Raw genomic sequence first — 20,547 nt, 5'->3', positions numbered from 1 at the left:
AGTCCCCGTCTTCCTGTTTTGTGGGATTCAGAGCAAAAAGTCAACTCTGAAAAAACTGATGAGACAAGAGACATTAGTTTATTAAATGAATCAATCGTATATCCAGAGCAATAACTAAATATTCATGCAATATTAATGCTAAGATCAATGCCCAAATAATCTTATTAAATGTATAAGTACTTTACTGAATCAGTTTCCCCAGTATCTTAGTATGGGCAACAACATCTTTAAAGCTTCAACATTTGCTGAAAGTCGAAACTGACTAAGCTGCGTTGACAGTGACAGCTACTGTATATCTGCAGTCTCGAAATAAACACAAAGCAATCATCTCATCTGGGTTTGTCACTGGAAGATGTGAAAGTAAACATGGAGGCAATTCAAAGTGCTTTGCACAAGGAAATAAAAAGCAAATGAAAAATAAAAGAAATGCATTAAAACATTTAAAACACATTTAAAATAGAGTAAAATTCGACAAATAAAATAGGATGAGATAAAAAAATAAAATACAAATAGAAAAAAATGAGAGACGAGAATACAGTTATAGTGCAGTTACAGTTCCATAAAAAGTTTCCCCAAATTCAAGCAACTTTATTATGTAGTTTGTATGTGACGTCTGCCACATTATCACCCAGACACTAGGACCTAAACTAAACCAAACAACCCAGTGAGGGTGGTTCTGAGACAAAACAAGGAGGAAGTGTTCAACTCAGTTGTATATAAAATAAATAAATAATAAATAAAATAAACTGAAAAGGGTGACATTTGACTAATTCCATGATGATTAAACAAAAACAAAGCAATAATAAATAAAATCTTTCTAAAGAAGGAAAAATAACAAAATATATCAGGATACTGCAATAATTAACTACAAGTAATAAAAAGTACAAGTAATAAAAACATGAAAAATATCATCTAAATGTTAATTATATTGAACCATTAGTAGTCGAGCCACTAAAAAAAAAATGTTAACACTGCTGCTAACGCTGCAAAGTAATGCAGGGCCGTGATAAAATGTTATTTTTCATTCTCAAGTAAACAGGTCATGTCCGGCCACTATCTAATAAAGCATGCTTTGGCAAAGAGCACAGAGTGTGTTGCTGCATGTACACTGAATAACATGTTTGAATAGATATAATGTTCCATCGCAAAGAGATCTCAGTGGATTTTTCTGTGCTCTTTTATTACAGAGCTGCATTCAATGCGAATACATAATGCAAACACATATTGGTGAATAATAGTAAACAGGTTGGTATAGCTCATAAAACACACCAACATACAATACAGTTCATGATTCAGTTTTTAAGTCTGCAAGTAATACCTCATCCCCTTTGTGGAGCCAGTATTTCTAACAGTTTTAACACACTCCACACACACACACACACATATATATATATACAGGTCGGTCTCTGTCTTCCCAGTGAGGACATGCGGCTCTGACTTCTGAGAAGACCTGTGTGTGAAAGGTGATTATATCCTGGCTGCTGTTTATCTGTTTATCATGGGGCATGGGCAAGAGGCAGGCTGCTGTCTTCCCCCAGATAATGGACTCCAGACTGCTGCTGATCCCCGATGACTAGCCCACCACTGATAAAGACTCTCTCTTTCCTTCAGAGTGACCACTACACAAGACATCAGCTACGCAAGCTGAAAACTGTGGTGGCCAGTTTCACAAAACATCTTTATTATGGGCTTAAATGCATCACACACGCTCATCTACAGTTTGTTTGCCAGAGGAGAGTTCACTTCCAAAGGTTTTAGACTAAATTATGAATTTGTAGTCATACCCTATAATATAGGGATTTTAAAGGGACAAATAAATACCATAAAATGCTTGTAAAATTATTTGGAAAACGTGAAATAAAACATGAAAAGAATTGAGATTTTTTAGGCTATGCATACAGACCTTCGCAACTCTTTAATATGAGGGACTTTTCTGTATAATGAGTGTCTATTCTGTTCTATTTTAATGTGATCACCTGTTTTCCACACACAAATTCCCTTAATATTCTTTCTTATAACATTCCTTTTGGTCTTGGTGTTATGATATGAATTTTGAATGATCCCTGTGGGGAATGTGGACATTTGTAGCTGCAAAGTTGAGAGAAACATTATTTTATTTCATTTGGTATCACCAGACTAAAAATATCCCTTTAATGATATGTGTAGTCTAGAGCCTGGCTTTGGAAAATAAACTTTGTTATGGTGCGTGCAGCGAATTCTTTTTGCAGTAACTGATGGGAGTATCAACACAAATAAAACAATTTGTCTTTGTCTTCATCTAGTGGCCATATGTTGTCATTGTGCCTACGGCTTTAGAAAAAAAAAACAGCAAGTAAAAAAACAACAACGTTACAGCCAAAATCTGAAATATTTAGAATAGGTTGGTCTAACACTGAAAATTGTTTAATAAACGTCTGAATTTTGGAGCAAAAAGTGTTATTATTAATATGCTGCTTTAGCACGGAAGTGCTTGAAGCTACTTGGTTGCTATAGCAACAGAGAGACGCTGCTAACCACACCGAAATTAGCTAGCGTTAGTTAGTGTTGTGAGGACTTGTGATAAGACGTGTTTGAGTAAGTTCTTTCTAATTTTTGTCAAGTTATATAATTTCTTTTCATACGTTTATTTTATGTAGAGTCAACTTCTTACCCCTTTGACGTTCAACTGTTATTGCTAGCCACCGAACGTTAGCAGCAAGGGTATTAGCGTTAATGTAAACACAAATTAGCTAGTATAAGCTACGTCGTGCTATTTAAGTGATTTTAAACGGCAAAGTTAGTATTAACAATCACATAAGTGTCTCCCTAGACCTAGAGCATCAAGAATTTAATTGATGATTTATTTTGGACCTTAAGGAACTGAGCAATTGATAATACTATTTTTGTGATTTGAGATAATATTACATCCAAATAACTTTTATAATAAGTTTTATTTTTATGTTGGCCTTACAGCTGTGACTCAGAAAATCTCCCCATATCCCATTTAAAACAATGTAGCTGCTGTCATATTGTCGACAGATCAGTCATTCAATGTCTATGGAGCAGCTCCAGGATTTGTCTTTAAATGACATCATCCCCACAGCCTGTCTCTTTGTTAAGAGATAGTTCACAAATAAAAACTGAGCTGTAGCTTTCAATATAACAAAGATAACGTTAAAGAGATTGTGGATAATGTCTTTTGTGTGTCTTTGAGGTTGCAGATGGACGCCTCCTCACAGAGTAGAGTGGGCAGGGGACTGTGGAACAACCCCAGAGCCACCCAGTACAGCAAAGAGACCCAGGACATGCTGAGATGTGAGATGATGCACTTGTTGATATTCTGGTGTGGATGGTTAGGTGTGAATGGGAGACACACATAAAGGAGTTGACAATGTGTGTACGTTCTGGCACATACAAGTGTGTGTGTATTTATCATTGTGTGGGCTTTGAAATGTTAATGTTTCTTTCTCCTGGTGCTCAGTAATGATGCAGGAATCAAGGCTCACCAGCCTCCAGAGAAAACAAATCAACGAATGCCTCAAGAGTAAGTTTGAGAACTTTGGATGAGAGAGAGTGGGGGATGCAGAGGTGATAATTAGTTTGATAGTACTGTATTATACAAAGAGATCAAGTATAGATATTATATATACTGTTAAAGATATTTGAATGTGGTAAAGGGCTAGGGGCCCGGTGGTGTTTCCCACCCCTACATCAGACTGTCAGCTAACCTCACATTTGCAGTGCACAAACAGACAATTACTCACTGAGGGTTGTATTGACTTTGCTGCTGCACTACACCCTCAACACACTATTTCAAGCATTTAGCATTACTACATTTGTTTTGCCACACTAAAAACTTTTTTCCCCCCACCCCCAGACGGAGCAGCTTTACCACTGACCTCTGATCCCACATTGTCAGCCCCCTCAGCCTGAAACCAGTAAATCTGTCCAGAAACGCCTGCTAAGCAAGCCTCAGAGACGCAGCGCTGAATCTTGTCGTTCTGGGAACAGCTACGTCAGAGAAAAGTTCCATCCCGGTCCTATAAGTATGTTCTTGACAGGCCTACATTGCAAACAATGGCAATATAATGTAGGTCATTCATCACTAAATTTGGGTAACAAATATATAGCATATATTTTTTTTATTGTCTTCTTGTAACTCGTTTTTCCTCCATTCCTCCCTAGGAGACTTAGAGAAAGAGAAGAGAAGGCTTCAGAATATATTGGCAACGGGACAAGAGGAGCCCACAGCTGCATCTTTCCAAAATGTTCCTTCATGTAGGAACCCAGGAGTGGTGGAGGGGAGAGACCGGTTACAGGAAGGTGAGGCTGTTGTATAGAGAGGAAATGCTTTTTGATGCTCTGTTTCTATTAATATCAGCCTAAATTAAATTCTGCTCTGTGTTACTCTACTTGACTAAATATATCCAGTGCCCCTTAAATAAGTCTAATGTTAATGTGTTTGTTTCTTTTGTAGTTCTGGATGAGATAGAGGAGAGAAGACAGTTTCTGGCAGATATGGCCTCTCTGGGTCAGGAGAAGCAGTACATCAACATCATCAACACTGAGATATCCCAGGTAAACAAGCATCGGTTTACATATTGGCTTAAATGAGTCTTGCTGTCCAGCATCTTGAACAAGCTTTTGGAAACACGGGTGTTTTAACTTAATTGTTTTATCGTAATGTATGGTTAGTGTGATATAATTAGATGCTGACAGACAGATCAATAGCAATGTAAACAGATCCTTAAAATGGCATTAGTGCCAGTCTGTATTCGGGCATTAAGGTTCAGATTTCATACAAACTGACAGAGAAAGAGTGCATTATTTATTCTCTCTGAAATACAATTGCGCTTAGACCTGTTCTGTGTCACGACTCCAATAACAGAGAATTCAAGAACTGGAGGTGTTGGACCAGGCCCGCAGTCCCAAGATGGATGCAATGACATCTGAGGGGAAAGGGGTGACTGCAGAACAGATAACAAAAAACATGGACTTGAAAGAGACAGGAGGAGAGAAGACTAACTGCCACTAACTGAACACTTGGAAATCAGGTGCAAACAATATAACTTCAAATTCAGATTATGAATGGGTCGAGTAAAGTGTGATATAATAATTGCAGTACTGATGTCTGAAAAGAGGTTACAGCTGCACTGTGCTTCAACTAAATAAGCAGTTCAGGTGACAGCACAGCAGTGAAGACATTACTGTGATGTCAAGTGGTGAAAGCATTAAATTTACAAGAAACATTAACTACTTGCATTAACTTATTTTATTGCTCTGCCTTCCAGTGTCAGTATTTTTTTTTTATAATGCTGCTGCTGGACAATGTATAGCTGACAGAACTGTGGCACAACAGAAGCCCTTGGTTTTAGCTGGACAGGAAGACAGGCACAAAGAAGAAACACAGACACGACAGGGATTACCATTTAAAATGGAGGACAAAGAGACTCTAAATGACAAAACAGGAACAGAATGAGTAAACACACTGACATAGATTACATTAGCTCCAACAAATGATGCTCATCCACATATGCAATTAAATAAATGGCACTTGTACAAACAATGTTAACAGGTTTTCCCCTATCCACTTGGAAAGAAAAAACATACTGAAAGGCATAGTAAAATATAAATTAATGATTGCATCTTCAGGTTTTCCCCAGTGGTTAAAACTGTTACAAACTGATGTTGCGCTAGAGTTGTTAAAATACTGTATATCTGCCATTTCTAACACTCATTATTGCATGTGTGACCTTTCATTTTAATAAACTTTCTAAGAGACATCTGCAGTTTAACACTTTGTATAATGCTCTCCTCCAGACCTCACATTTTCTACATCAATCTGATTTTGAGTCTCCCACTTTGTTTCCAGTGACACACACACACAGACACACACACACACCGTTAAATACTGTATCTACGTTCATCCACTTCTTTGATGATATGCATTTACACATATGACACCATTGCAAAAATATCACTGAAGAAACTAAAAACAAGGGAACCACAAACAATCATGACATAGCAGCTAGATACGTTGGTGATTGAGCATTTCAGGAGTAGATGTTGCAATATTAAAAAAAACAAAACGTTTTGCTTTCACTAGTACCACAGGCTCAAACGAGACATGATATGAAACCTTCTCAGATATCCATCTACTGACCTTTGGAATGAAAGAGCATAGGAGACGGGTAATCAAGGAGTGTAAGTCAGGAGCATAGTAAAAACTCAGATACCAGGGATCCACTTGCATCAACTGACTTCATTCAAAGAGAACTGATGACATTTGCTGAACCTTGATAAAGGCCTACAGGGCAGAGTCGCTGTGCAATGCAAGGATAATGAAGCAACACAACAAATCAGTGCAGTAATTTAGAAACCCATTCTATACTTCACTAGCTTGAAAAGTCAGAGAGCTTAAACATCAGCTCTTAAAGCAGTTGAGTTGTTATATTGTCTCTTTAAAACACAAAGGCAACTGAAAATGGTCACTGAAGTAAGTAAGATGTGAGTAGGGTTGCACTTCAAGTCAACAATGACACAGTTAAAGGAGACCTCATCTTATCGTTTGACCTGATGTATTTCGTTTCTCACATCCTTTTTTATTTTCCTTAGTCTTGTTAAAATAGTCTCATATCCTCTTGGAGGAGTGATGCGTCCTTTCTATGGTGTTTTCTCCTTGCGGGGGCTGTGGCTCGTGCCTGGTTCTCCTTTATGGCTCAGCCTCTTGAGCACCTTAATGGGTTTGAACTTTGCCCCCTTTTTCTTCTGCTGCTGCTCGCCCTCCGGATCCTTGTGGAAGTCTGATAAGGATGAAAAAAATGAAAGAATACAGAAAAAATTATGTTATTTGTATATTTGTAATTATATAAAATTATGTTTTGAATTCTCTCTTATTATTTATTGAATTTTTAACCTGCTTCAAAAGGGAGCTTACTCTTCATCCTACCTTTTTTCTTCAGCATGGCTTCCATAAGTTTATCCTCCTCTTCTTCCCTGTGACAGAATGACCGTTAGATTTCTAAGTATCACTGATCAATACACTCTGGGTCACTGCAGAGATACAGTTAACTGCCAGTCATTGATTACCTCTGCCTGTCCTGGTCCATGTTGTTGACAATTTGGTTGCGCTGTTCAATGATGGTAACCAGCTCAGCCATTAACTCCTGCTCCCGACTCTTATCGTCTTCCGTCCAGTCTTTCTCTGAGGAGGGAAGGGATAATCATTTTTCTTTCAATTGTATTTAATATGCAATGTGTTGCAATTTATAGTTTTTTTTAAATTATTGAAGCAAGATTAGAGCATCAATAAGTATAAAACATAAATGCACATCCTATATTTCATCCACCATCATGTCAGGGAAGTTGATCAGTGTACTGTATACCTGAGCAGTGTATATAAATTCTACTGGAGGAGTTTAGTTCCTGTTAATAGAAAAAATCCCAAAGTTGAGTAGGTTTTTATTAAACCCATGTGTAGATGTATAGGTGAAGTGTGGGTGACACTAATTTGCTTTGTAACATAAGTCAAGCATTACACACAAATACATACAATGAATTTAGTTCTCTGAACATTATAAGGCCAAACCCACCTGGTTTGTTGAGAAGACACCTCAGCTCATACTCCACGTCAGCTTGCCTCTCTTCCAGGTTCTGCTGCTTCGCTCTGCAGTGAGTAACATTTGCGCACTACGTTACACACAGGTAACCTCTAATTTACTACTGTACTTTTAAACTTCTTTGTAAAGTCTTCATGTAAAAATATAATGAGCCTAAATAAAAAAAATCTACAACAGAGAAAACATTTGATTCTCCCTAAATAACTAGCAATGCTGGATTTATTTTGCCCAGAGAAGCACAGGTAAACAAAATTGATAAAACATTTGGATATTGCTTTAATGGTAAAAATAATTGCACATCAACTTCATGACATCAGAAATGGCTGCTACTTTAGGAATCTCCTTTCCCTTTGAGGGCATGCAAAGACAAAAAGCTGGGTGAAGTATTCCTGAAAGACTTCTCGGGCCAAATATTAGCCAACTCACAGAGATGTGAAGGAGAAATGACTGACTGGCATTGGTCTTTATGATTCTAACATCTGCCTCTTGCAGCAGTCTGATACTTACATGTAGACCAGCTCAGCTTCTCGTCGTACTAAAAGGTGTTTCTCATGGATGAGAGTGAACCAGTCCACCAACAGGTGCTCCTCATCCTCATCTGAAAACACAAAAGAGGAACGCAGAGATATATTTGTAATGTTTCTATTATTATGTATTGTTCTTTCAGGTAAAATCTAGGATCTTGCCTTTCCCCCCCCCCAATTTTCTCTAGGTGATCATTTGTCTTTTTATAATCCTATACTTTGTGAGCTATTTAAGCTAGAGTGGCCATTTTAGTAAAGTTTTCGATTTGGAATATAGTGAATCTAACTTTTATGCACTGCATGTGGAGACAGTTTTATATCTTTGCAATATTTAACTGGCCTTCAATTGATTTAACTCATACTCAAAACACTCCTAACTAACTGACATTAAAAATAGTGTGATGTGTTACCGTTAGGGTTGTCTCTCAGCTTCTTCTCCAGCTCCACTCCCTTCTGCTCCAGTTCATCCAGCTGCTTCTCCAGCTGACTCATCTCCCCGTGGATGTCCTCTACTGGGATGTACTGATCTGACTGCACCTGGATGGATGTTTGGATCATTTGAGTACCTCTTCTTCTGTGTTTGTTTGACACAGAAGTGGAAACATCCATTCTATAATTTTTTTTCTATGCTAAAGCATACAGTATTTGTTCTCTAGTTTTTGTACCTTGCGTTTGATAAGAGGGAAGCCATGGCCTGGGGCGGGGGGTCTGGCAGGACGAGGGCCTTTTGGTGGTCTGGTTTTGGATTTAGCAGGGGAGGGAGAAGCTTTCCTGTTGAATGGGTTCTCTTTACAGATCCGCTAAAATGAGAAAAGAGTTAAAACCGGAATACAATGTGCAAAGTGTATTGTTTTATATTGCTTTATTTGTTCGTGGTCCTATTACCTTATTGTGTGACTGGTTGGCTCCTGAGGCCAAGGGGCTGGGGGTCGTCAGGGGTCGTGGTGGGGGAGGGGCTCCGGTCCCTTTGGTTCCAAAGCTGCGACTGGTCTGTGGGGTGGCTGGAGCCGAGCTGGCATATGACGGCATGGGACAAGGGTAGGGGCTTGGGGAGGGATGAGGCAGACGCTCGGTCGAGGAGGAGGAAGGAGAGGCCGAAGAGTTGCACGGTGAACAGATGGAAGGCTCTGAGACACTTTTAGTGAAGGCGTGTTCCTGGTCGCTGGTGGCACTGCCACACAAGGGGGGCTGGGAGGAGCTGTGGTCCGAGCCAGAAGACAGACTCTCTGTGCTGAGAGCTGGAGAGGGAGAGCAAGAGGAGGGCTGAGAGTGAGGGAGAGCTGAAGAGGAAAGAAGGTTTAGTAAAAACCAAAGAGAGCAGAAATCAAACGGGAATCAAGTAGTTAGGACAGATTGAAATGGAGAGAGGATGGGGGAAAGAACAAAAAACAATGAACATCTATATACAATATCCCACTCTCTCTCTCTCTTTTTTTGTACCAGTTCAACTGTGCTGACGAGCCAACTTAAATTTAAATTTGAGGGTGTTTGAATCCACATCGAATAAATTACAAGGATTTGGAGCCTAAACTATACATCAATGTTGAAAGGTGTGTTTTGTTTCATAGCTACTTAATGTACAAAAGAGAAAGTTGTACAAAGGATATGAAGCTGATTCTAGGTGTGACATTTGCACTTGTGGGGTGCCTGTTATTGTCTCTCAACATGTCAGTGAGGAAGAGGAGGTGGCACTGTCAGTGAAGCAGACCATCATGAGGCTGAAAAATGTGAGACAGCCAAAATAATGTATGAAACAATCAACTGTTTGGTACATTGTTATGAAGCAAGAATACACTGATGAAGTCAGCAGATATGAAGGACCTGGAAGAAATACCCCAGCACATAAGATCAAGAACACTCCACAGGATGCAGCTGACTAACTGTGGAGCTGTCAAAAGACAAGTATCCATCAGCATAACCTCAGAGGCTTCAAGAGCCTGAAGAATAGAGCTCTGGAGAGAATTATACGGATCAGACAAGACAAACATCTTGTCAAGCAAATGCTTCGAAATTCATTGGATAATATTTATTATACAGCGGGACAATAATCCTTAACATACAGCCAAAGCAATCAAAGTTTCGTGTTCTTGGGCGGATCAATACCAAAATATCAATGTTCTGTGGTCGTGAACACATCTAGTTAATCTAGTAACGTACTCTTTGCTTCTCCACTGCTTTTGTCGTGTTGTGTGCACTCAAACAACATATGTGGCGCGCACCCTGAATAATTTTAATCCGACACATAATTGCAGTGATGGCTGAACGAAAGACAATCATCATTTGGAGTTATTTCACAGCTGTGAATGAAAACTTTGCGAACTGCTATGTGTGTATCAAACCTGGGTCTCACAGGTGGCAGGTAGAAATTCTACCACTCAGCTAACCTAACAATGATTGCTAACCTTTGGCAAATCATTTAGTGGTCATGAAAATGTATTCAGATTTAGCCTATTGATGATGCATACACCTCGTAAATCATGGCACACTGCTCTCCACTATATGAAAGTACATATACACATCGGTATCGGTCGAAACAAAATTTTGCGGTATTGCCCAACCCTAATAATTTTACACTGGCAAGTATGCACGTCTTGGTCTTAACAGAATCACAATAAAAAGGTGCTAGAGTAAAATGTATAGGCTTGTCTTTGCATTTCATTCCTGTATAAAACGAGCAGCTAGGTAGATACATCACAAGAGAGCACAGTTTGATGCTTGTAAAGTGCAATGCTAATCAAACTGACCTTGGTTACCAGCAGGTGGCTGTGGAACACGAGGTGCCGGCCGTTTCTTCCTCTTGCTGCTCCCGGGGCTGGCAGAGTGGGATGAGCTTCCTCCACTAGGCGGAGTGTCTGCACCTGTCGTGTCAGCTGCCCGAGTGATACTGTACCATGGGTGAGTAGCCACAACTGTGGGTGGAATCGCACCTCCGTCACTCCCCTCTTCTACCTCTACCTTATTTTCATCATCATCATCATCGTCGTCAAATGGGTTGGAGGTCGGAGGGGGCGTGCTGGGTCTGGAGCCCTCCCCTTTGAGAGAGGACAGAGAGCCTGTATTGGGAGGGGTTGCCAGTCCGGCAGGGGGAGGGGCGGGGGCTTTCTTCTTCTTGGGTTCTGATTGGACCAGGGCGAGCCAAGGTGGGTCTTTGGCTTTATGGGTGCCACTGGACATGCTGGACAGTCAGATACACAGACAGGGATGGAGGGGTCACACAGGGGAAGACAACAAAATACAGCCAAATGGAGGCATGGAGGGGCAAACAACTACAGTATATGCTGTAAGAATTCAGACAGAAAAAGACTATGATGATGTGATTAATGTAGATGAAGTGGTGGCAATGGACAGAAAAAGAGGCAGAAGTTCAGCTACCTTCCAGGAGACTGTGATCTTTCTCGAGGTTTGGGAGGAGTCGGAGGCTTCTGGTTTTCACCTGTGATTTCAAGTAAAATGTGAGGATGAATATCAACAGATCCTATTTTCATCTATAATCATATATAATTCTGCAGTGAGCACGCACCGACTGTAAGGCTGTCTCCTGTACGGGGTAGCCGAACCCGAGGGGCAGGGCGAGGAGGAGGGGTGGGTTCAGAAACCCGGCGGGGTGCGGGTACTGGCCGACTGGCACCTTCATGAGTGACAGGTGTGGAAGGGAGGTCCCCATTAGTCGTTACTTTGGCTGGTGTTTTAGTATCTTCCTCTTTCTCCCCCTCTTCCTCCTCTTCATCGCTCTCATCAAAAGGGTTGGGAGGAGAAGAAGAACGTGGTATCTCCTCTGTCTCTCCACTGCCATCCATCTCTTTTGCTTTTTCTAAAGAGTCTGCTTTATTTGTTGTAACAGCAGTGACTGTGACAGAGTCACTGGTAGGCATGTCAGTATCATTTGTTTGGCGTACTGGAGTCTTTACCTGGTTGCTCTCAGAGGGCGAGGCGTAGGGAACTGTGCTGTGACCAATTCTGGTGGACTGAACTACCACTGGTTTCTTACTAAGATCTGGCCGGCCATTCTGATTGGTTGAAGCATGTCTTGTAAGGTGACGTGTACAGACCAACGCCCCAGAGTCGCTTCCTAATTTGTAGGATCCAGGAAGCAAAGTGCTGTGACACTCTATGCACCTGAGACACAATGACACAGAACGACAGTAAGATCTTCAATAGGTTATAGAGACTGTTGAGATATAAAGCTACAAAGGATTAATAACATGAGCACAAGTCCAAATAATACACAGTGATCTGGTATTGGCATTAAAAGCATTCAACTAGTGAAACATGGGTTGCTCATGGCATAATGGAAAAAGGCCAAGTATTGCCTGACTTCTTGATTAAATGCTCTATAAATAGACCAAACAATAACCAGATGCTTTTATGTAAACTGTAGTATTAAATCACACTTGCTCTTACCACCAGTAACCACAGGTATTGCCAAATCAACCAGCACTAAAATCATAAGGACTATCGCTTTAAGAAACTCAAGAGTATCTTTTTTTCATTGCATTGTTGGAAATATGTTACGGCTCCACATTAAAGTTCACTCATGGCTAAAAAAAGTCCGTATAACACACAGGTAGAAAGTAGCCGTAGCTGCAGTGTTCACCTGAAGCAGTTGCGATGGTAGAGCTTGCCGTCCACCAGAAACCTCTGCACCAGGTGGACATGTTTCTGGCAGGCGGCGCAGGTGCTGCTGAGCGTGCTGCGCTTGACTGCTGCAACGACTTCTACACCTGTCTGCGCGGGCTGGCCCGGCTAGTGCAAGCGACAGTGTTCGCAGGGAGAGGACAGGGAGGAGACGTCAGGGGAAGGGGGGAAGATGGAGAGTAATGGGGGAGGGGAAGATCAAACATGGTGTCAGGATTTCAGAATGTGGATTGTTCATTCTGTTTAGCTGGCTACCTCTACTTGGTTACTGCTCATTGATTCATGTGGTTCATTACTGCATTTCTTCATCTGTTAAAACATCATTTGACTGATACAAAAAAGTATGTCATGATAAAAAACAGTTTTATTAGTAACAAAATCCAAACAGCTTGGGTTAGTGGCTCTGGGAGTCACATATTTTGGATATGATTGATATTTAAGATTAATATATTGCTTTTAGGCATTTCGTTTTTTCCCCACTTTTTATTTTATTTGAGTTTAGTAAAAAAATGGGTTAGCAGCATATTCCAAAACTTGGCACACAGTGTTAGGATAGTACTACTGTTAGTCTTTAAAGTACAAGAGATGGTTAAAAAAAAGACTGACCTAACTGTTTTGCTTTCAACCCTCAACCCACCCCCACCCACACCCACACCCCCACCCTACTGCCTAGGTTCAGGACCAGAGAGTGGAGGGGGGATCAGATGTGAGGAGGAAGGAGAGCAGGAAGAGGAGGGAGTGGAATGGATTTCCATCTTGGGGGGGGGGGTGATGCCAGTACATGGGAGTATGAGGATGGAGGAAAGAAGTTGAAGGCATGCGAAAGAAAAGAGAGACAGGATACAGAGGCTATCTTTATAGACTTACTCTACCTCAGTTGCTTTGCTTTTCCCCTGCTGTGCAACACAAAGCCCACACAAGGAAGTAGTAATTATAAAATACTTATGTGGACATTGTTGTACTGCAGTGGCAGGATGGGATTTGTATTGTACAGATCTGATGACTTAATACCCCCAAATAGCACGTGCAAATTAATAATTATTTATAATCCAAGGCTTTCAGATACACACCAATATATTACCAGAAAAATGTATGAGGTTTCAGTGAGCTTATCCAGGCCTCAAAAGGACACCATAAACTAAATATTACTATAATAAATACAGCTTGTTAACATGCAGCTCCAATAGAGTATCATGCAGAAATAATGTAATTCAGTGATGCAGTTTTTAACGGGTGTTATGTGTGGCCTAGAGTAAAAACAAACATCCTAATCAACTCATGCTCAGGGTAATTCTGTTCATCTTTACGCCGTCTCCTGGTGCCAAGTCTTGTTCTTACCTCAGACTCAACCACTTTGTCTTCAAGAGGGGTCGGGGACTTTTTCTGGGCTGGCTCATTATGACCGACAGAACTCAGCCTTTTCATGCAAGGGGGGTTTGCTGTGGAAAAGGAAGTCATCCGTTAATGATATAAACTTATTATGTAAGTTCTTGTCACACCCACAAGTTATACAAGTTACTCCATCTCAAGATGTGCAGAGGGTGGACAGTTTTTATACACGCTAAATGCATATTTCCATCGGTCAAAACCAAAAAATTAATATATCTGTAAAATATATGGTCAGAACTGTAAGAACAACATTAACCTCAAAACATTGTCTTTTATGTTCACACTGCTTTAAGTGAAATCCAACAGAATTTACTGTACCTACCTTGAGACTTGTTGTTGAAGAAGTTGTAGTACTGGGAGACGTACGTGATGATGCTGAGCCGATCAGGCACTTTCATGGACACCATGTCTTCTGGGTCCAACAGGGCTGGAATCCCCAGCTGTGTCTCTGCCACTTCAAACGCCTACGATGAAGCAAAGACAGAGAAAAGGAGGGAAGGGGGAGGTAGATGTCGTAGGTAGATTAATAAGAAGCTAAATTAGAATAATAATAACTACTGCCAATTATAACCAGGCAATGATCTGATTATTCCAACTGTCATCTATTCACTTTAACTCGTTTTAGGGTCAAAATCAGACTGAGCACAACTCAACAGACCTGGATTGCTTATTAATATTTAGACGCATTGTGGCATTTTGGTCTGATTTCCCTCAGTGTGTTGGGACTATTTCTATGGTATAAAGCAGGGAGTCGAGTTACTGCATACCATAGTTTTAATCAAACTAAACCCTTAATCCGGGTAACACAGAAATTCAGTTATTTGTCTCCATGTAAACATGCAGAAACTGAGGACAGAATAATGTCTTTGTTGCACACATGCAACAAAGAAAGATGCTTGCCATAGCCCACCAACCAGCACACACTTGATGAATATTCTAACATTTCCTCATAATGTAATGGTTTCTCCTTTGAGGACAACTATTAAGTCTAATGAAAAATTCCACTGACGAAATGAGAGAGCGGGCAAGGTTACATAACACAGATACAATCGTTGGCAGTCACAAAACACTGAAATAATCCAGCCAACAATTGCTACACGTGGCAAAGTGGAACTAAATCTCAATTAATCAAAATGCATTGTACAAAAAATTGTTCACTCTTCCTAGTTCAAACTACCTACTTTCCTGCAATTTATTGAAAACAAACGAATGCTCTAGAAACTGATAACATATTACTGACTCACTACACAGACTCGTGTCACAGCAGCATCTCTGCTATCCTTGATGACAATGCCAATAGGTCCCTTTTGTATGAACCTATTTTAAGTGAAATGCAGATATTTGATTAACAGTCCAGATAAGTGCTGTAGTTCAAAACATTCTTAATGTATGACTATAAATTTAAAATACTTGGCCCCAAATATCTAAAGGCTGTCAGTACCAGATGCTTCAACTAAAGAGAGTATGGACATTCACTTCAATAATCCATTTCAGCACAGATACAGCAGAAAAGTGTGCTCATAAATTCATCTGCTCCTGCTGTTTGTGTTTCGTGACATCCGCCCGATATCTGCAGACAGCTGTTAGCTAATATTGGCTACCCAACAAGTGGGGACTGACTGAACCAAATAGAATACGCACACTGTTCAGTTGACTCCTGTAGCTTTTGTAACCAGAGATGATCCATCGTTAACAAACGCAAACCGAGAGCACAGATCAGTGTGCAGAGTCTTTTTTCATAGATGTGAATATTAAATTCACTACGAGATAAGGGCCAGCTAGCCACCTGGAGTCACAACAGTCCCATAAACTATAGCGGGTGTGCATATAGCGTACCTATTCTTGTCACAGTACATATACAGTAATATATCACCCAGCCCTATTTTAATGTGAGTTATGTTTAAACAACAACTGATTGATCCCGAAAAAGAGAGAGCGAGAATGCATGGGAGGGCCAGCGACAGAATGTGAGCAAGTGGAGGGAACTGAAACGGACACAGTAGCGTCTGCTACCTACGTAATGTAATTAAGAGTGATAGAACTACAGCACTATTGTACAATACTACTGAACGCTGACAACAAGGGATCAACCTGTGACAGGAGTCAGACCCATGTATATGCCTCCTGTAGGAAAGGGGTATTACAAAAGTAATACTAGGAGAGAGACATCTGGCTCCTTAATAGTAAAATCTAACTTAGTTGCTTCGAGTGCTTCTCACATTTACAGACAAAGATTACTCACTCAGGTTACCAGTAGGCCTTATGGATACAGTGAATTACTTAAACCCAAATGACTGCCAGTACAATGAGAGTTTTTTTTTTCTGGTGCTACCACCAACTGCCTCACTTTCCCTGAAAGCTGCTGATTAAAAAGAATGTAAACAGCAGAAAAGAGCTGCCAAAGCTTAGCTCAGACTGAAAATGAGGAGACTCCCATTTCATCCCTTAATGTTCTGTTGGCTTACAGACGATGGGGAAAAACCCAACAAGGGAAATATGATTTTAAAAAAAGTTCTTTGCTGGTTTCAATTCAATGACTTAATAATACAGTGCAAATTCAGCACTTTTGCACTTGTAATGCTCTTTACATGGGCTCTCCACAGGCTTATGTCAAAAAAATTTTTATGATCCTGAATGCTCTGGCTTCCTCCCTCTCCCTCTTTGACCTTGTCAGTCTCCATCAGGATTAGGTAACACTTCCCTCCACACAGTCAAATACAGTGAAGTCACACCCACCATGACTGCATGCAATCGTAAGGCTTAGTAATTCTATGGCTGAATGAAGCACATGTGGTAACAGATGTAATGCCTGAAGCTAAGCAATAGATATAAATTAGCTCATAGGTTATTTAATCCTCTCTTCAAGAGCAAACTGTCACACAAAATGAAAGCATCACGCAACACAAGATCATAGAGGCGTTATACCTCAGAACATACAGCTGTAAAATTGACTCACCAGTCGGTTGTTCTCGTAGACGTTCTCTTTAGACAGCGAGCCAAAGTCTCTGGTATGACAAGACAGAAAAAAAAAAATTTAAATTCAAAACAACATTTGAGATAAGGTTGAGTATGCAGGTAGTCAGTGTACAGTTATATAGCCTAATTCTATTTGTAGGGTCAGATATATAGCCTGCAACAACTGCAAATCATGGTACCTCCTTTTATATCAGGACTCTTGTTGAAGACCATAAAGAAGTAACTGTCCAAGCCATGCTGATACAGAACGGTACTGTATCTAGCTTGCTGACCTATTTCCACTTATGTTATGAACCATCAAAAAGCTATTATTGGCTTGACAGCATGACCGCAGAAATGATGAGCCGTTAACTTCCCAACTACCACAGCTTTCAATTGGTCCCAAACCACACATACATGACGCCTGATGTGAAAAACTGCCGGGACAAAAGGAAAGAAATGGCTGCACCAAACGGGAGTGATGGGCTGATAATTACAAGGCTCCGCTTTGAAGTGCCTGGAGCGAGGAACTAAAGTCAGGCCCCTCACCAGTAAACATCCTGCAGTAAAACTGGAAAATGTCTGCGGCGTTCTGGGATTAAAGTGTGGTTGTGTGCTGCATGTTGACACAAGTGTGTATTAGTGGAACAACAGCATGGTGGAAAAAACACCATGACCCTGGTGAGAGCTTGTGGAGACCATGTGGAACTCTCAAGAAGGCAAAACCCTGTAAATGAGCTCCGTGTTGGAGCCACACAAAGTGACCTCTGTTCTCTCTAATCTAGTTCCCATGGTCACAAACACACTGAGCAGCAGCTATAATGTCAAGATCATGTCAAAACAAGTCCACTGTGTTAGATCTACCAACATAGCCAGATGGAACGACAGCAACTTAAAAAACATCACCCAAACCTTTTACATTTTTGACACTCGCAAAACCGACAGTGCTAGCCGACATTGACATAGATGATGAAGTGCAGCGTGTGATCTGAATTGCAAACCTAATCCACTGTGACTCAGAGTCTCACTCCAAGGTTTATTTTGGGAAAGAGGACTGCTGAGGAACGGTGTGTCTGTGTGCGTGTACTGTGTGTCAAATATTTGAAATCCACACGATCAAAACCTGGGTGAACCAGTATATCTGGTAAATCTGGTTCAGTCGGATGGAAAAGTTTGTGCTAGAGCATGCGGGATTGGGATTCGGTGATGTCGTGACAATGTTGTAAAAAGTACAACAAAGCAGATGATGTGAGTGTTTGCACCACTATACTGCATGATAAAATTTGAACAGGAGCTGCATATATGAACACAACTTAATTTAAATGCAATTTTGACTGCACTGTCCCATGCACTTTGGTTAACCAGACCATGGATGATTTCTTTCAGCCGTATCTATTCCCTTTCCAGTGGGTTGAGTCTCGGCTCAGTTCGTCTCTCCTCTACATCAGTGTGATGTATTTTGATGAGAATACATTGGCTGCAGAGGGAAGGGCAGCGCTACAATGGCCCAACATTAGAGCTAAATCCAGTTTGACAGGCAGAGGTCTCAGCTGCAGATTAGCCTGACGGACTGTCTGTCTGAACAGGGAGGCATGCTGGGACACAAATTGAAGAGGCAGAGCTCGAAAGCTGGGTGTTTAGGATTTGTCCACTCCCTTACTTTCAGCTTTACTGCTGTGCTGTGTATGCAGATATATTCCACTTCACTGACTTGTCCTTCAGTGGACTGGTCCAGTGAATGTTCGCTCTACTACCATCCAAGCATTGTCCAATTTGCTCACAAAGGTCTGGACTACCTGAGAGGTTAGCAGCATGAGCAAGATGCTTATTGTCTAAAATCATTCCATCACACCCATTTTAACTCCACGTCAAAGGAGGGACATAACATGTAATTTACTGGATGCTTTTACACAGTCCTCCTACAACAAGGGTTGTTGACTTGTTTCAGGCAGAATCAAACCACTAATCCTGATACGTGAAAAGTTCTAGAAACATATATGTAACAAACACATGATGGCCCTCTTATATGGGAGATGGAAGTACTGAGAGGCTGATCCTCACTAAATAAAACTTACTTTGTCTTTTTGGTGTGTTTAAGCAAAGGCGGTCAAACTCACTTATCAACTGTAAATTAATATGTGAGTAAGAGATTTTCCATTTCTGGTCTCTACCAAAACAATGGCAAGTCATCATTTCCTCATCGCTATAATAAATAATTTTAGTCACACTCAGACTGTGGTGGTGTTTAGTGGTAGTTTCTGTACTGTGTGTGTGAAGGTGTAAAATGCAGAGAGGAGGGGTGTGTTGTTTCAGACAGGGCATGGCTTGTCAGTCTGAGTTAATTACAGCACATTGGCCTCTCACCCTACAATGTCCATAAAAATATTTTTACTGGTGTTTTTGGCTATGATTAAAAAAAATACACAAACATATTATTAAAAATACAGTGTTGAGAAATTTAACAAATTACATGGTTTTTACATGTGTTTAGCAAGAGTTATCTAACCACTAGTAATATCATATTCTGCCGTGCTAATAATAACTAGAACCAGTGTAAACTGTTTTCTCATATGTAATTGCCTATTAGCTTAGTTAGTACCAATGTTACATCGTTAGACTTCAGGTTACTTACATCAAATCTGGTCTGTAACGATGTATTATGGCACAAAACGCCAAACCGTCTCGAAAGGACGTTGACATGTCCTTTACTTCCACATCGCTGTAATTTTCACACTGTATCCGACACCACTCCTGGAGAGCCTTCAGAGATCCCATGATACTATTATCATAGAAATCCAAGTGTTCTTGTCAAATAAAAATCGAGGGTCTTTTTTTGTCCCAGGCGTGACAGAAGACAACAAAAAGTATTTTCTCTAGTCATACACGAGTCATCAGCAGCGCTTTAGTTAAGGGGCGACAACCAGGCAACACCCGATGTTGCGATACTACACATTCATTAACAGCCAGCGAGTCACGTTAAAAACTAGCATGGCTTACAAGCTAGCTAGATGTTAGCTAACTTTTGCAACTACATAATGCATTAACTTATACCCCCACTTTATCTTCTGTACCGAGTTATTCAGACAGCGATGACTACATCTAAACTGGAACTTTGACCAGATCCACAGGGTTAAAAACACGGCTGATATCCAGATTTGATAACGGTAGCTTAAAAAGTTATTGGCGCAGCCAACTTAGCTAACTAGCTAAGGTAACGTTAGGTTAGGTTAGCCTGCTGCTAGCTTATGTCTGCAGTTTGCTGGTTTGCTTCTTTTTGGTGAGCGCTGGCACTGCGAGGATTGTCTTCGATGATACAGTTTCAGTCGACACGGAGGTGACAGCTTCCTCCTTGAGGTGGACCACAACACGGCTTTTGTTTGTTGGTGCAGTGACTGCAACGGCTGTTAAAACGCTAGATTAATAAAAGTCTGCAACAAGGTGCAACT

General features: G+C 40.7%; 2 protein-coding genes across 5 annotated transcripts; one reads left to right on the top strand and one right to left on the bottom strand.

Moving 5' to 3' along the window:
* The first annotated feature begins 49 nt into the window (after positions 1 to 49).
* lg3h22orf23 (linkage group 3 C22orf23 homolog) lies at positions 50 to 5,762 on the top strand. Its single transcript, XM_044191189.1, is given in 8 exon segments — positions 50 to 2,574; positions 3,194 to 3,294; positions 3,461 to 3,523; positions 3,857 to 3,899; positions 3,901 to 4,025; positions 4,165 to 4,302; positions 4,457 to 4,557; positions 4,868 to 5,762. Coding segments are annotated over 7 exon segments (711 nt in total). The 5' UTR covers positions 50 to 2,574; positions 3,194 to 3,200; the 3' UTR covers positions 5,015 to 5,762.
* Positions 5,234 to 20,511, bottom strand: micall1a (MICAL-like 1a). Of its 4 annotated transcripts, none has more exons than XM_044191176.1 (17): positions 19,734 to 20,511; positions 17,103 to 17,151; positions 14,469 to 14,610; positions 14,096 to 14,196; positions 13,630 to 13,653; positions 12,717 to 12,865; positions 11,643 to 12,238; positions 11,495 to 11,555; positions 10,867 to 11,297; positions 9,008 to 9,402; positions 8,788 to 8,922; positions 8,533 to 8,659; positions 8,106 to 8,196; positions 7,572 to 7,645; positions 7,069 to 7,183; positions 6,929 to 6,975; positions 5,234 to 6,782 (listed from the first exon to the last, which is right to left on the bottom strand). In XM_044191176.1, exons 1-17 carry the CDS (start codon positions 19,874 to 19,876, stop codon positions 6,643 to 6,645), a joined length of 2,820 nt encoding a protein of 939 aa, XP_044047111.1. In that variant the 5' UTR covers positions 19,877 to 20,511; the 3' UTR covers positions 5,234 to 6,642. The 4 variants fall into 4 exon arrangements, with proteins under 4 accessions (XP_044047111.1, XP_044047114.1, XP_044047113.1 ...); XM_044191179.1 differs by having other exon boundaries at positions 9,008 to 9,360; XM_044191178.1 differs by lacking the exon at positions 13,630 to 13,653.
* Between the last annotated feature and the right edge of the window lie 36 nt (positions 20,512 to 20,547).

The sequence above is a fragment of the Siniperca chuatsi genome, linkage group LG3 (assembly GCF_020085105.1).
Source record: "Siniperca chuatsi isolate FFG_IHB_CAS linkage group LG3, ASM2008510v1, whole genome shotgun sequence".
In the NCBI taxonomy this organism is placed as follows: Eukaryota; Metazoa; Chordata; class Actinopteri; order Centrarchiformes; family Sinipercidae; genus Siniperca; species Siniperca chuatsi.
The sequence above is the reverse complement of the archived record's forward strand: the minus strand, read 5'-3'. Positions and strand labels throughout refer to the sequence as shown.